Genomic DNA, 15,287 nt, shown 5'->3' with positions numbered 1-15,287 from the left:
TGAGTTTCTATATGAGAACACGGTCTTATTTCTGGCTATTAGCTGCTTAATGATGTCACTTTCTGCTTAATGACATCACTTCCTGCCCTCAGCTGGAGCCCTGAATGCTAATTTCGGCGCTTTGTATGAAACAGTTTGACACCCCTGCTTTATTCATTGCTTAAAGATCTACTACTTCTTTAAGTTTAAATGGCTAGCAAATAATCTGTAAATGTGCTGTCTCTAGAGCACAGGCCTGTGCTTAAGTGGGGGGAGGGGCTGTATGAATGGGGTTGCCAACCCTTCACATCTGACTTGGAGTCTCCAGGAATCAACATCAATCTCCAAGTGACAACTGAAAGAAATCCTGAAGATTTTTAACAAGATATCTTGGCTTAATGACATTTGTCTTATAACAAAAAAAGTTCACCAGGTATAATATTCAGGGAAAACATTTCTGTGTTAAAAGACTGGAGGGTTAGCAGTCATTAGCATTATGGTGTGAAAACTGTCCACCCCAGCTCCCCATATAAGAAGTGGGGTGTCTGAAGCACTGAAGGGGAAAATGGAACAAGGATCACCAGTAAAGTTTTATTTACAAAGTTGGAGTGAAAGAAAATGATAGGAGAGCCTACTGCCTCCTCCCTCATCTTCTCAATTGAAAGCTGTTCTTACCTACTTCTTCCCATAACATTTCAGTTATAGGTCATATAGAAGGTGTGCAGTTAAAGTTTGATGTGGTATATGCAATGAAACTAATTATGTAAAAACCTTGAAGTAAGACTAGAATGGTGAATATCCTAAAACAGGGGTGGGCAAACCCTGACCCGGGGCCATTTGCAATCCTCAGGGACCCTTGATCTGGCCTGCAGGGAGCCCCCATTAAGGCTCTGGCCCATTGGAGACTGTTGGAGCCCATGCTGGCCCACAACTGCCAGTCGCAACCACAAAATGCAAGCTGTAGGCAGAGTTAGAGCAAGACCTTTTAGTCTCCATGTGTTTTTTGCTTTTCCCTGGGCATTATTTTAATATCCCCCCCCCATTGCCTCTGAATAGCTTACCGGTATGTCTCCATGTGTTTCTGTCTTGGTCTGTATGTGTAAACTGTGCAAAAGGTGTATAGCAAATAGTTCATAGTTCTCATGTGGTTCTACGTGCCTGTATTGTAGTTTTCATGTGTATTATAAATAAGCTCAGTAAAATTTATTCATTCATATAAGTTCCGTCTCTAATGTATTTCTTTATGTAAGTTTATTAAAATTTGAAATGTAAATTAATTCTTTTTTTCCTGGCACCCGATACACTGTCAGAGAGATGATGTGGCCCTCCTGCCAAAATGTTTGTCCATCCCTGTCCTAAGAGAATGCAAACTATGTACTTAGGGCACAATCCTGACCCGGGTTTGGACCAGCAAAAGTTCCTTGCACCAGCCCAGGAGGCTCACAAACGTGCTGTAAGGCACGTTTGCACCTTCTCAGGAGGAAGCCTCATAGGCACAAGCAGATGCTCTGACACACAGAGGCTGAATCCAGCCTCTGTGGCGGCTTCTGTGCCGAGTCTTGTGGGAGGAAAAGGGAGGCGTTCCTGGGCAGGGGGAGGGCAGGCGGTGGGCGGTCCTGGGGATGGGCGTGCAGGGAGTGGGAGGCGGGGCTGGGATCCAGTAGTTATGCCAAATCCCAACCCCAGTTCCCAGGGAGAACGGAGCAGCTTCAAGCCACTCCGCTCTCCTCAGACGTGTGCCACTTCAAGAGGTATGCAAGGAGACTCATAGGGTTTCCCCTTACCTGTGGCTGAGCTGCTTCTGGCCACTATCCTGCACTGCACACAGCGCAAGCCTCCTGGCCTGCCTGTTCCAGCACAGGATAGGATTGCGCCCTTAGCTTCTTAGGCTCCTTCTAGATCAGGGGTGCCCAAACCCCAGCCCTGGGGCCACTTGCGGCCCTTGAGGACTAATAATCTGGCCCTCAAGGAGCCCCCAGTCTCCGATGAGCCTCTGACCCTCCGGAGACTTGCTGGAGCCCGTGCTGGCCTGATGCAACTGCTCTCACCATGACGGCCCACTGTTTGACCGCTTGCGTTAGCTGTGGGACAAGGACTCCCTCCACTGCTTGCTGTTTCACATCTGTGATGCAGCAGTGGCAGCAAAGGAAAGGCTGCCCTTGCTTTGTGCAAGGCATTTTATAGGCCTTGAACTATTGCAGGACCTTCATTCATTCATATAAGTTCCATCTCTATATATTCATTTATGTAAATTTATTCAAATTTGAAATGGAAATTAATTCTTTATTTCTCTGGCCCCCAACACAGTGTCAGAGAGTTGATGTGGCCCTCCTGCCAAAAAGTTTGGACACCCCTGTTCTAGATTCATTCCATGTAGTATTGTCAAGAATGACTGTCAATTTGAAGTGCATATTTTGAAATGCATAAAGTATATTTTTAGATTTTTTAAAAAGTTTGAGTGCATGAATATGCTGCATACAACAGAACAGAGAAATTAAATTGCTCTTAATGTATGTGCTAGTTACAAAGTTACAGATCCTGACGTTATAAAAGCTCTTTATGGGTTTGAAATGCTATCTGTTTTTAGATCACCTCAAGCATTATGTTGCAAAACATGTGGCTTCATAAATAGTAAAGTGCTTTTTACTGAGATTGGCTAATTCAAAATGAACACACGTATCTTTTCAGAACCAACTAGATCAATCATATCATTTGTAACCAAGATGAAAAAGATGGTATGAAATAGAACAGCACAAAGCACATTCCTAGATTGCTGTTACTGATGATATATTATTCAAATTGGCTATGTATGCACTTTCTGAAGAAAAGATTGGATGAATTTTCATACCACCTTTGGTTATATAAGGCAACAGAACCAGTTGTGCAGATACTATTTTTATTTTAAAAATCTACAAGGATAATTTTAGCATCAAAAACGTGTTGGTGGTGTGCATTCCTTTGATAATTTTATTAATATTCAATTGGGACTTTATTTCAGAACAGAAAATTGGAGTGCCTTCAAGCTAAAATGGCTTCATAAAGGCCAGAGATAGGAACTATTAGGCCCCACTCTTCATGGTTGGGCTCTGACCACTTCATTTAAGTGATTATATTCTCCTTTTGATTTAGTGGGCCAAAATGGCAATAGGTTATGGTAGAGAATTGGTACACGTACAATGGATACTACCATGCGAAAGGAAAAGTGCTCTCAGTACATTTTTGGGAGTGGTTTTCCCCATGCGTTAAAGAGACTATACATACGTTGAAGTGTTTTCTTGTAAGAGTATGTAAATCTTGCAACTCTGCCGGAGTTACAAAATCCAGATTACAAAATCTGGAACCGGAGTCCCTGAGGCAGTTCATGGCTGAACACAGTCACGTTCTGGCAACTCCTGCGACGCTGCTGGAACCAACCGTATTGGCCTCTGCATTTCCATTGGACCATTTCAGCGATGTGGAGAGGGGGGATTTGCTGCATGGGAAACAGTCTATCCTCCATATCTACTTTACCCAGGCTTCGCACACTGAAGAGAACACTCTGTTCCAGAACTACCATTCAGATACCATAGTCTTCTGAGACTGAAGGATGCCAACAGCCTGTTTTCCTAGCATATTTAAAATGTCAGTGAGGCCTCCAGATCTCACCCCCCATTGTTCTCTTTTTGCACTGAATTCAGTGCCTTATTTCCTACTCTGTTAGTGAACTCTTGAGTATTTGGGTGAAAGTTGAATAGCAAGATTGAAAAAGAATTCACTGCCTGAAAAGTGTGCTGGGAGAAAGAGACAGCATTCACAAAGAAGTATGGTTCTGTGTGTGTTTAAACTTGAGCCTTTTGATAACAGATACTGAAAAAAAATACAACAGTTGTGATGTTAACTTTATTGTGTAAGTAAGCAATTTAATTTAGAGTTGTGTTTTTGTTAACTTTTGTAAAGTTAATATTTTCATGGGTTAATAGTTCTAAGTATGAACAATTTTGTATGCAAAAATAGCCTAAAGTGCTTTAATGCCTGAGAATCTCCAAATGGTGCCTACCATGGAAATAAAAATATTATATTGTTTTTGTTGGCATCCTTCAGTCTCGGAAGACTATGGTGTCACGCTCTGAATGGTGGTTCTGGAACAGAGTGTCCTCTCCAGTGCGCGAAGCCTGGGTAAAGTAGGTATGGAGGATAGGCTGTTACCCATGCAGCGAATCCCCCTTCTCCACGTCGCTGAAATGGTCCAATGGAAAGGCAGAGGCCAATACAATTGGTTCCAGCGGCATCGCAGGAGTTGCCAGAATGTGACTGTGTTCAGCCATGAACTGCCTCAGGGACTCCGGCTCCAGATTTTGCCTCAAGGTTGACTCCTGAAGCCTTATCCATAACTGGATGTAGCCACAAGGCAGTGGAGGTTTGGGATCAGAGTTTTCCTTCTCTCATTATATTATACTACTCTCAAAAATATTATAATGGAGTAGATAATAATAGAGCAGATAATTGACGATTGTTACCCTTCTGTGACATCCCCAAATCAGCTGCCTGATTATCTGACACTCCCTGATAATACAACTTTGTTCTTTTTAAGACTATTTTTAGCATAGAACATAATTATGCTACGTACCTGGAACCAGGAACATCATGGAGGCCATAGTGATCTGTATGCTGGTTGACTGAGGCCCCGGTCCTAACCAATTTTCAAATGTTGGTGCAGCCGTGCCAATGGGGTGTGCACTGCATCGGGTGATGGTGGGGCAGTCACAGAAGCCTCCTCAAGATATGGAAACATTTGTTCCCTTACCTCAAGGCTGCACTGCGACTGCACTAATGCTGGAAAGCTGGATGGGATTGGACCCTAAATGACATCTTTGTACTAGCAGGGTCATTGCAGGTGGCATAGCTAAAGCTGGACTGTACCATTTAATATTGCATGCTAGTGGCCTAGTAAGTATTTCTTCCTTGAGGTATCTTCTCAACCCCCACATTATGGTTTTGATGCTTGAGAGTTATGGGATAAAACCGGTCTCTGGATGTAGTTCAATATTTTTAAACCTGAAATGGAAATTGATGTGTATAGCTAATTGGGAGGATGTCTAACGTTGACTATTACAGAGAGATTTCTTTTTGTTTTAAGCAGAACTGTACAATTTGAACCCACAGAAGTTCTTAAGCCCCCATAGGGGCTTAACCTGAGAATTGATTGTGAGGAGAAAAGTAGAAGGGAAGAAAGAATGCTGGAGGTGGATCCTCAACCTGAGTACTACAGCATGTAGAAGAGAGAGTTAAACCCCTTTCTCATGATGTACTGCAAGCCCAAACTGAATTATGTAGTGCAGTGGTTCCCAAACTGGTGGGTCGCAACCCACCAGAGGAATCGGAAACAGGGCATTCCCTCTTAAGGAGAGTGAGCCTGCTCCAATGGGTTTTTTTACCTGGTGAGTAAAAAAAACCCTTGGCAGCAGCACCACTGCGATCTCTACAGCATTGTTACTGCCACCCTCCCTGCCCCCCCCACCCATGCAAACACCCCACCCACCTTGTCGGAGTTTAGCAACCACTGCTGTAGTGCTATAGAGGGGATGTTTCAGGCTGGCAGTGCAGCAAATTGATCAGCCAGTTCCAAGCTGAGCAGCACAGTATCAGAAGGGTTTTTCAGCCCCGCTTACTGGGTTTTATTGGAGAGTTGGGCCTGGACGTGCAGAAGTCTGTGCCATTATTGTAGAATCTGAATACTGATGGATTGTTGGAGGAGGTTTTGGGTCTAGCTGTGCAGCAAGTTGATCTGAGCAGTATGGTGGGAGGAGGGAGTTTTCTGTCTTGTCCTGGAGAGTTCCTATGTTTCTTCCGTGGCAAGATGTCTTATTTTTCACATTTTTGTTGTTAAGGTTTGAATTGTTTCTAATGTGATATTCTTAAGAGAGAGCTTTGCATATTTACAACTCTCGTTGGGCTGGGCAGGGGTACCCAAACCCCGGCCCGCGGGCCACTTGCAGTATGCTGCGGGTCCCCATCCGGCCCCCGGGGGTCCCCCCACCTCCAATGGGCACCTGGCCCTCACCCCAGCCCGCGATGGCCCGCCACGCGAGCTCTGTGCCTTGCTCTCCCTCGCTGCCACTGAGCTCAGCGAAGGGAAGAGGAGCCCAGCCGGCGTGCAGGGCCTTTTATAGTGGGAATGTAACGTGAAACTTGCAGGTCTCGCATTACTTCCCACTATAAAAGACCCTGCGTGCTTGCCTGCTAGTTCCTTACCCATGGGCTGGGCTGGGCTGGGCTGGGAGCAGCTCCATTTGGCTCTGCTCGGCTCCCTTCCCCTCCTCCCCTCCCCTCCTGCAGCCTGGGTGGGGGGAGAGAGAGAGAGATCATGAGGGAGGGGAGCCCAGCCCAGCTAGCAGCACGTCTCCCTCCGGAGGGAGGGAGGGCTGGTTGGCTGGCCAGGTAGCCATTCCGCTGGCCAGGCAGGCAACAGCACCAGCACATGGGGCAGGCAGGTAGGCAGGCAGCTGGGCAAGCAGGCAGGCAGCCCAAGCGAGGGAAGGAGGGAGGGCGAGGGGGCAGGTGAGCAGGTGGGTATGTGAAAGTGTGAAAGATCCCCCCCTCCATTTGTGTGTGTGTGTGTGAATGGGATCATAAACTGTCATGAAGATCCCCCCCTTCTTAGGGTGAATGTGAGCATAAACTGTCATGAAGATCCCCCCCTTCTTAGGGTGAATGTGATCATAAATCGGCATGAAGATCCCCCCTCCTTCTTAGGGTGAATGTGATCATAAACTGGATTGAATTCATTCATTCATTTTCCGTCTCTTATATATTCATTTATGTAAATTTATTCAAATTTGAAATGTAGATTTCCTTTTTTTTTCCCCGGCCTCCTGACACAGTGTCAGAGAGATGTTGTGGCCCTCCTGCCAAAAACTTTGAGCACCCCTGGGCTAGGGGATAGTTTTCTCCTTTCCCCCTTCAATTATTATTTTTGCATGCCCTGGAAATCCCTTGGATAAACAAAAATGCTAACATTGTGGGTTTTATCCTACTGATAGGTACGGGCCCAAACCCGTTCGTTAATCTTTGTTTTAATAATGCAGGAGATTAGATACCTGGCTTTTTCATATTCACACAACAGTATCACTTTTATTAGTTTTCTCCCTGTCTCTGTCATTGAGTTCTAACCATCAGCAGCTTAAAGTTTATAGTATACAAGATACCGTATATGAATGGTTCTCACACTTTTAGCACCGGGATCACTCTTTAGTATATGAATATGTCGGGACCCACCAGAAGTGATGTCATGACCGGAAGTGACATCGTCAAACCGGAAAATTTTTAACCATCCTAGGCTGCCCACACTTACCCAGGAGTAAGTTCCATTGACTTTCATTGTTACAAGTACAGATCTGAAACATTTCCCCAAATGCAGTCACATGCTATGGTAGCATCAAGTCTAACATATTAAAAATAAAATATTGAAATGAATGGGGACCCATCTGAATTTGGCTTGCAACCCACCTAGTGGATCCCGACCCACAGTTTGAGAAACCCTGCTGTATACAGTTTATAATTTTTAAATCATATTAAAGATGAAAATATTTCAATATTCTTCAGTAGATCCGGGGTGAGAAAGCCTTTACTTTGGGCATGCATTTCCTCTTGGTTGACAGGCAGATTCCATCACCAAGAATGACACCAAGGAGAGGGACTTTCTCTCAGACTGGTGCTGTCAGGCTATCTGGAATAGCTCATATCTGAGCTATTGTAAAACCATTTATATTTTACTTCAGCAGCTTTCCTATTTGTGCTTCTAAAAAGGGGGAGACACCCTTTTCTCCTTTGGCTTGGCTTTTTGCACTCAAGTTATTCCCTCTCTGGTACAGAGTGGGAAAGCAGTTGTTATTAGCCTGGCAAACACCGCAATTTGCTCCTTGTTTCTCTCCCTTTGTAACAGGCATGAGGCTCAGTGGCTGCTCAGACTGGGAAAGCAGTTGGAATTGAATACAAGAAGGCTGGTGAACACCACTAATTTCACATTTTCTCTTACCTTATAATGGGAAGGGTGGAAAGCGACTCCTTGGCCACAGTGACTTGTGCCCCTACAACATGTCACTCAACCAGATCCCCATGGCTCTCTGCAGATGTCATTTTGAATGTCACAGAGGAGGCAAGTAACAGTGATTGCTCTGCTCATTCATAATTTGAGGGTCAGTGTGTCACTCTTGACTATTGACTGCCACATCTCTTCAAAAGATGTTGCAAGTAATACCCCCAAAGTGTTTTAATGAGGCCTCTTCTGCTTTCCTGTTTCTTTTTACCTTGGCACTGTTAGTGTGGCTCCTGTCTGCCTTTTGGTCACTCACCCCTCAGCGAGACAGAGCGGACATATTAGAAGGATGGTAGCTTTCTGTCTCCTTCCTCTCTTGAGCAAGCAGCTTCTCCCTTCCTTTCATGAAGCTTATAGTGGGTGTGTATTAAGTGCTAAACAGCATTACTGAAGTCTAGCCTCTGGCATAGGTATAATGGAGAAAAATAGCAACTCGCTGTTCCCTTCCTTTCCTGAGCAAACAGCTCTCCACCTGCATGTTGACAAAGGTTGTACAGGTGTCCCCTGGTGTCGACGGATTCACTTACCTGTGGTTCGCCACGCCCATTATCTTTGTTTTGTTTACAGTCACATGAAGGATAATGTATCTTGCTTTAACCCAGCCATTTTCAACCACTGTGCCGTGGCACATTGGTGTGCCACAAGTGGTCCACAGGCATGCCACAGGAATTTGGGGGAAGGTCATTTATTTGTACAGCCAATGGGCAATGTGGGCTCCCCACTGGCAGCATGGTGTGCCTTGTCAGTTGTCAAAAACCTGATGGTGTGCCTTGGCAATTTTAGTGCCTTGTCAGTATGCCTTGAGATGACAAAGGCTGAAAATCGCTGCTTTAACCTGATCCTATAAGCAGAAAGCTTATAGCAAGACAAGCCGGTAGGCAGTCTATAGCAAGAGGGGACAACTCGGCAAACATAAGTAGGAAGCTTGAAGCCCTGGAAACTGAAATATAATGTCTTTGGGGAAAGAAACAACAACCAGCCCTATTGTCACTGGTGCACTAGGCACAATCCCTAAGGCCGTTAAGAAATACTTGGCCAATATAGGCATTGACAAGATAACAGTTGAACAACTGCAGTGAGCCACACTACTAGGGACATCGAACATTATTCAGTGATATCTCACCAGTTCTTAAACTCTTGGGTAGAGTTCAAACTAGTGAGCACTCAGAAATCCCAGTCCAAACATCTAGTGGGCTGTGATACCACAGATAATGTGATACCACAGATACTACACACACCACATCTCACTTGGCAAATCTTCTTAGGCTTCAACCTTACCTAGCCAGAATGTGGAGAGAAGGAGAATTGACAGAAATTCAGTCATAGTAAGCTGTGGTGCCAGAAACACTGATGGGACTGATCTCACTAGATATATACTCATGCTTGCGCCCCCCCCCTCCAAGCTCCAAAAGTGCTGAATCATGCTGTTTGGCTCCATGCCATCAGTCTTGTGACTTTTGGGGGGAAAAAAATTCTGGTTCTGTGTCATTGTCCTCATGATAAAAATGAGCGTACTCCATTCTCAGCTCCCTCCCATTGATAAGGAAACCAGTTGAATATTTTAACTCTCCCTCCCCCTGCTCCCATATTCTTGTTTAACTGCTGTGTCCTCCTGGTTTCCAACGGTAACAGCAAACAGCCCAGTTAAATAGACAATACTTCAATGCCTCTGGAAGGTTCCTTTTTCACTTTGCACACACTGCCACGCAGGCCCTCCACTTTCCCAGAAAAGCATCCTTCCCTGGGAAAGCAGAACTGAAATCAAGGCTGAAAGGAATTCCATATTCCTGAAACCAGCCATGCCATCCTATTTTATCTAAACATAGAATCAAGTGGGGAGCACTCAGTCTAACTCTACTCTAGACAATACGTCAGGCCCAGACAGGTTTGTTTTTTTTGCTATTTTTTTAACTTATAGAACTTGCTCTTTTAGTTGGTATGTAGGGCAGTCACCTAGAAATCTGCTCATACATTCACTAGGTACTATTCACAACATTCACATGTTCTATTCACATACTGGTACTATTCACATACAGTTGCTAGGTACGAGATACTATTACACTGATAAATGTGTGTCCTCTGATGCAACATTAGGTTGACTTGTCAAGGTTGTTCCAGCAAACAAAAATGTTATTCTTGGAATGAATTGGCTTTCTATGTCCCAGTAAAGAATAGGGTTTCAGAGATGAGAACAACCTCTTATAATTGTTCCCTGAAAGTTAATGAAAATGCTAATGCTGGAACACAGGTATAACTTGCTGATGGTAGCCTATTCTTGCCCTCATACTGTCCTCTTCGGGCAGTTGTCTAACTCTTGCTCCTACTCCTTCCATCCTTTCTTTTCATTATCAGGTTAGCTTTTTATTATAGAAACTTTGTGTGACTTAAGTTGAACAGAGAGAGAGAGAACGCCATTGAACATGTTTCAGGAAATGATTATGTCATAACTTGTAGATTGGAATTGGCACAGTTAGGTCATGTACAGCTGAAGAAGCAGGGTTAAAGAGTATTTGAAGACGTTCTTCAAAATACAGCATCCACAGCATCCATAGAAAGGAGCAGAGGTTATATTTTAATGACAAAGTGTGTACTTCTCATGCATAAGATCTCAGATTCAATACCTTCTGTCATATTATGGCCAACATGATTTGGAAGGACTTCTGTCTGAAACTAGATAGGCCAATGGCCTACACTGGTAAAAAGTAGCTGCTTTATTTATATCCTAGTTCTACTCAAATCTCTTAGCTAACTTTGGTATACAGGTGTGACCTTGGTATCTGTGGATCCAACTCATAGTGGATACCAGGGTCACCATTTAAATGCCTTTAAAATAGAAAAAGCATCAAAATCACATTTCTTACCTTTGCACGGTCAAACTGCGGTTTCCAAGTCTCTCAGGGCTAAAAATATCTTAAAAGGAGCACTTCCAGGTCACACAGAGGTTCCTTGCTCCTCCCAGCATCAGCCCAGCATGCATAGTGGACTGCAGAAGAATTTTCTTTCCTAGGCTTTTCAATACTGTGGCTTGTTCTGTGGCTTAGAATTGACGCATCTGCTGCATTTTCTTTAGCGTGTAAGTTCTGAGAATACAAGGTGGTCCTAGAGTTATTCAAGAGCAGCAGCTGTAAGTCTGCTACTAGAACAAATGAGCATCCATAAATTAGAATTCTTAGATTTTACCTTAGTTAGGTCAGTAAACCAAATGAATGGTTTGCACAGTGCTTAAGGGAAGCTAATTGTTGAGTTTTCGAACTCTTTTACCACCTGGGATTCTGATATTTCTGTGGCAAAATGCCATCTGAACACAACCTTCAATAGAGATCATAAATAGTAGTCATAATAGTAGTAGTCATAAATATGCCTAAGATGTTCAGAGTGGTACAGTTGACTCTGTTGCCACACCAGCATTCAGTCTGGTAAAAGTAACCAGATTTCCCATTAAGACTCTTGTGAACTGGCTCTTTGGAGAAGAAAGGAACAAAAATATAATCATCCTCTATCTACCGGGTTTCCCCAAAAATAAGACCTACCCTGAAAATAAGACCTAGTTGTGATCAGGGCCAGGATGGGGGGGGCGGGAGGGGTCCTTGGGGGGTGTGGGTGGACAACATGACTGGGAATGCTGCACTCCCGTGCGCCACCTAGAAAGTGCCTGCTGTGCTGCCTTGGTTAGAGGACGCTGAGGAGGAGCTGAGGCGGGAAGCAGCAAGTGAGGCAACCCTGCCTACCGGGCTCTGAGGCTCCACACGTTCCAGGGAGTAAGTTCCATTAACTATAAAGGGACTGACTTCAGAGTAGGCAGGCAGGCAGGCATCCTCCTGGGTGCTGAGGGGATATTTTTGTATGGGATATTTTTGTACATGAATGACTGTGGATTGTTGTACATTAAAAAAAAAGACCTACCCCAAAAATAAGACCTAGTGTGTTTTTTTGAGCCAAAAAAAAATATAAGACAGTGTCTTATTTTCGGGGAAACATGGTAATTCATGGCCTTTCTTAACCTTTAACTGTGACATGTGTTAGCTAAAGGAGTGTTCTAGTTACTCTGTACTCTTTTGTATTTTTTACCAAACCATCTAAAAGTGACCTTTACTGGGACCAATTTCATGATTACTTCTGCTGCAACCCCAACTGCTGCTTGTACTGTCTTCCAAGTGCTGGCACCATATTCAGAAGTGGTTGAGAACAAGAGAATGCCAAGCTCAGGCAGGTTGACTATATGCTACTCTGTGCTCCCCTGTATTAGGCACACAGAGCAGTTATATACAGTGCTTTGCAATTAACATACATACAATCACTCCTGTATGTAGTTCCCATGCCTAGAAGTTAATGGGAGCAGTGGCTGTTTCTTTACAGGCAGTCATTAATCTGTTAAATTGTGCTGTTGCTACTGAAACACTTGGCATTTGAGCTATAAATAAAAGCTAAAAATCAGTATATGGGAAGTGGGTGGGCAAGGATATATGCTGATGAATATCTTTTAATGTTTGTTGCTTTCGGTCCTACCAGGAGCACCGACAGATTTTCATCAGAAACTACCATTAGCCATTAGTTTTTCACAGAACTCTGAAAAATTTCTTTTGTTCACATTGATTGCTCTTCTTTTAGACAATATGATGAACTGACTTTTAATTTGGCAGTCCATGTTGAACAAGAAACACATACAGAGTTTTATTGGATTGTGAATTCATTTGACTTCAAAGGGAAATGGACATTGAACAGTTAACTGCACAAAGAAAGCACTGCAGAATTTTGGCTGTAGTTAGCTTGGGAAGTGACGTCTTGTGGCATTTGGTGTTCTAGAAAGAGCGGAGACACGTAGTGTAATTGGGAGGGCTCTGGATAGCAGTATTTCTACCACGGTGTATATTTATCTGTATGAAGCGATGAGGGAGTGGGGAGAAAGTGACAAGCTATCTGCCTGCCTAGTGCACCCACAGCTCTTTTGACTTCTGTTAACGCTTTTTTAGCAGCACTACATTGCTGAGATACAGAACCCTTCTATATCTGGGAAACAAACTTTTAAACATTCAAAATGGGAAAGGATTATTATTCTGTCCTTGGAATTGAGAAGGGGGCATCCGAAGAAGACATCAAGAAGGCTTATAGAAAGCAAGCCCTTAAATGGCATCCAGATAAGAACAAATCTCCCCATGCAGAAGAAAAATTCAAAGAGATTGCAGAGGCTTATGAAGTGCTAAGCGATCCCAAAAAGAGAGAAATTTATGATCAGTTTGGAGAAGAAGGTAAGAGCACTTTGTTTTCAAGCTTAAAATAGAAACTTGTTTATGTTCGATACAAGCTGGCTTGAAAGAATGTTCTGTAGAAACTTAGTTAAATCTCAGTAACTCATGTCTGAGGGTCTGCAGTGTGAACTAATTTAGGTATGTATTCTGTGTTGTGAAACTGTTTTATTCATCTTAGGGCACAATCCTAACCAGGTCTACTCAGAAGTAAGTCCTATTTTGTTCAATGGGGCTTACTCTCAGGAAAGTGTGGCTAGGATTGCAGCCTTTGAGGTTTTATTGATTGCTAATCAAGCTGAACTGTGCCCATCACCCTCGGGCCACAGTTGCACAAAATCCACTGAGAGAAGCATTGGAGAGAGATGAGGTATATTCCCCCCCTTCATCCTTTTTGTAATGTTTTGTCATGATACTCCATGCTGTTTGATTTTTTTAAGCTGCTTTGGAAGCCTTGCCAGCTGAGGGGTCGGATACAAATGCTTTAAATCAATACGTTTTCTTTTCCAACATCTCTCGCTGAATGGGTTTATTTTGCCCCACTCTCTGAAGAGACTTTCACCAAAAATTCTATAAATGTTTTCTTCTATATTTAAAATTAATAATAATAAGATAGTGTTAAAAGATGGTACTTCTCAGCTAGAGTCCAGGTGTCCAGATTTCAGCTAATGTTGGCTTCTTGCCTAGAAAGGAAAGAATTTGCCTGATGTCATGAAATACCAGGACAAGTTTTCAGTATAATTGTAAACAATGCTCATGTGCCAAGGGAATGAGGTCCAGAAAAAGTGCATTTAGCCTAAAAAGAGAGTTGTTCAGGTTTTTTGTGTAGGGGTATGTGGTTTTTTCATTAAATTGTTAGATCTGAGTTAGTAAAGTATTTGCAGCTATCCTGTTCAAGATTCTGAACTAGCTTTTGTTCTTCTGACAAATATATCTTCATTATAATAATTGAATATTTGTATTTCAGTAACTTATTTCCTCCATGGCACAGAACTATTTGTTTTAAAGGGATCTCCTAAAAATGTAAAGTCCTATTTAAAACAAGTGAATCCTGAAGCGTAAAAACATTGGAGCATTATTATGAAACATTTTCCTTTCTCACAAACACAAAGTTATATAAATGCTAGTTCTACTTTGAATGATGATTCTGCAGTTCCAGGATTGTTCTTGGGTGGTATTCAGTATTCATAACAAATGTGTTCTTAGTCTTAAAGTCAAGGGTCAGTGTTCTTCAGGCATTTTTTCCTTCCGCCCCCTTATCTCTCCTACCTTTTCCTACTAAGATTTTATTTCCCCTTCAGCATGCCAGTGTGTTTCCTGATTTCTGTAACCATTTGCCTTTCCAATGGGCAGGAACACAGATTTACTGTAAGAAATTAATGTTCAAGAAATGGAAGCCCTTCACCCAGTCTTAAATAGTTACCTCATATAAAGTATTAGTAACTGATAATTTAATGGCAGCTTTGAACTGATTTCTAATGTCATATTGGCTGCTATAACTCTGCTTCTGTTCAGAACATAGAAAGGCACTAGGTCTAAAGTGTTTTTTTAAATAGCCAGGGGACCTGATGTCCTTTCAGTAAAACCTATCCATTATCTATTCTAGGAAGTGTCATTCCACTACTAAGCACATGGTATGGTTTGTCAGCTGGCTTGGTATTACTTATTAGTTAGTACTACATCTGTATATTTGGATGTAAATAGTATCTTACTCATCATAGCTCAGACAACGGTGCTCAGCTATTTCTGTACAGTTACTGCAGACTTTCCTTTTTGAGTAAATTAAATTAGGTTTCTGTGTGAGCCTTAGGACACGTGTACTAATGTGCACCTTTCCCCAAACATGCACACGAATCTTTAACTATTGACTTGTGGGACACCCACACAATATTTCTTTACCCAGCATATAGTCTGTGGAACTCCTTGCCACAGGATATGGTGATGGCATTTGGCCTAGATGCCTTTAAAGGGGTATCACCCGGGCCTACCTC

The 15,287-nt window shown here is 43.0% G+C and overlaps 1 protein-coding gene across 1 annotated transcript in view; it reads left to right on the top strand.

Annotated features, from left to right (window-relative positions):
• Positions 1-15,287, top strand: part of DNAJB4 (DnaJ heat shock protein family (Hsp40) member B4) — a 35,629-nt gene that overhangs the window by 8,369 nt on the left and 11,973 nt on the right. Inside the window, exon 2 of the mRNA XM_066623829.1 lies at positions 13,024-13,299. Coding sequence (XP_066479926.1) covers positions 13,089-13,299 — 211 coding nt within the window. The 5' untranslated portion in view covers positions 13,024-13,088. The remainder of the gene's footprint in view (positions 1-13,023; positions 13,300-15,287) is intronic.

This window comes from Tiliqua scincoides, chromosome 4 (assembly GCF_035046505.1).
Source record: "Tiliqua scincoides isolate rTilSci1 chromosome 4, rTilSci1.hap2, whole genome shotgun sequence".
Lineage (NCBI taxonomy): Eukaryota > Metazoa > Chordata > Lepidosauria > Squamata > Scincidae > Tiliqua > Tiliqua scincoides.
This window is presented reverse-complemented; position numbering and strand designations above follow the sequence as displayed.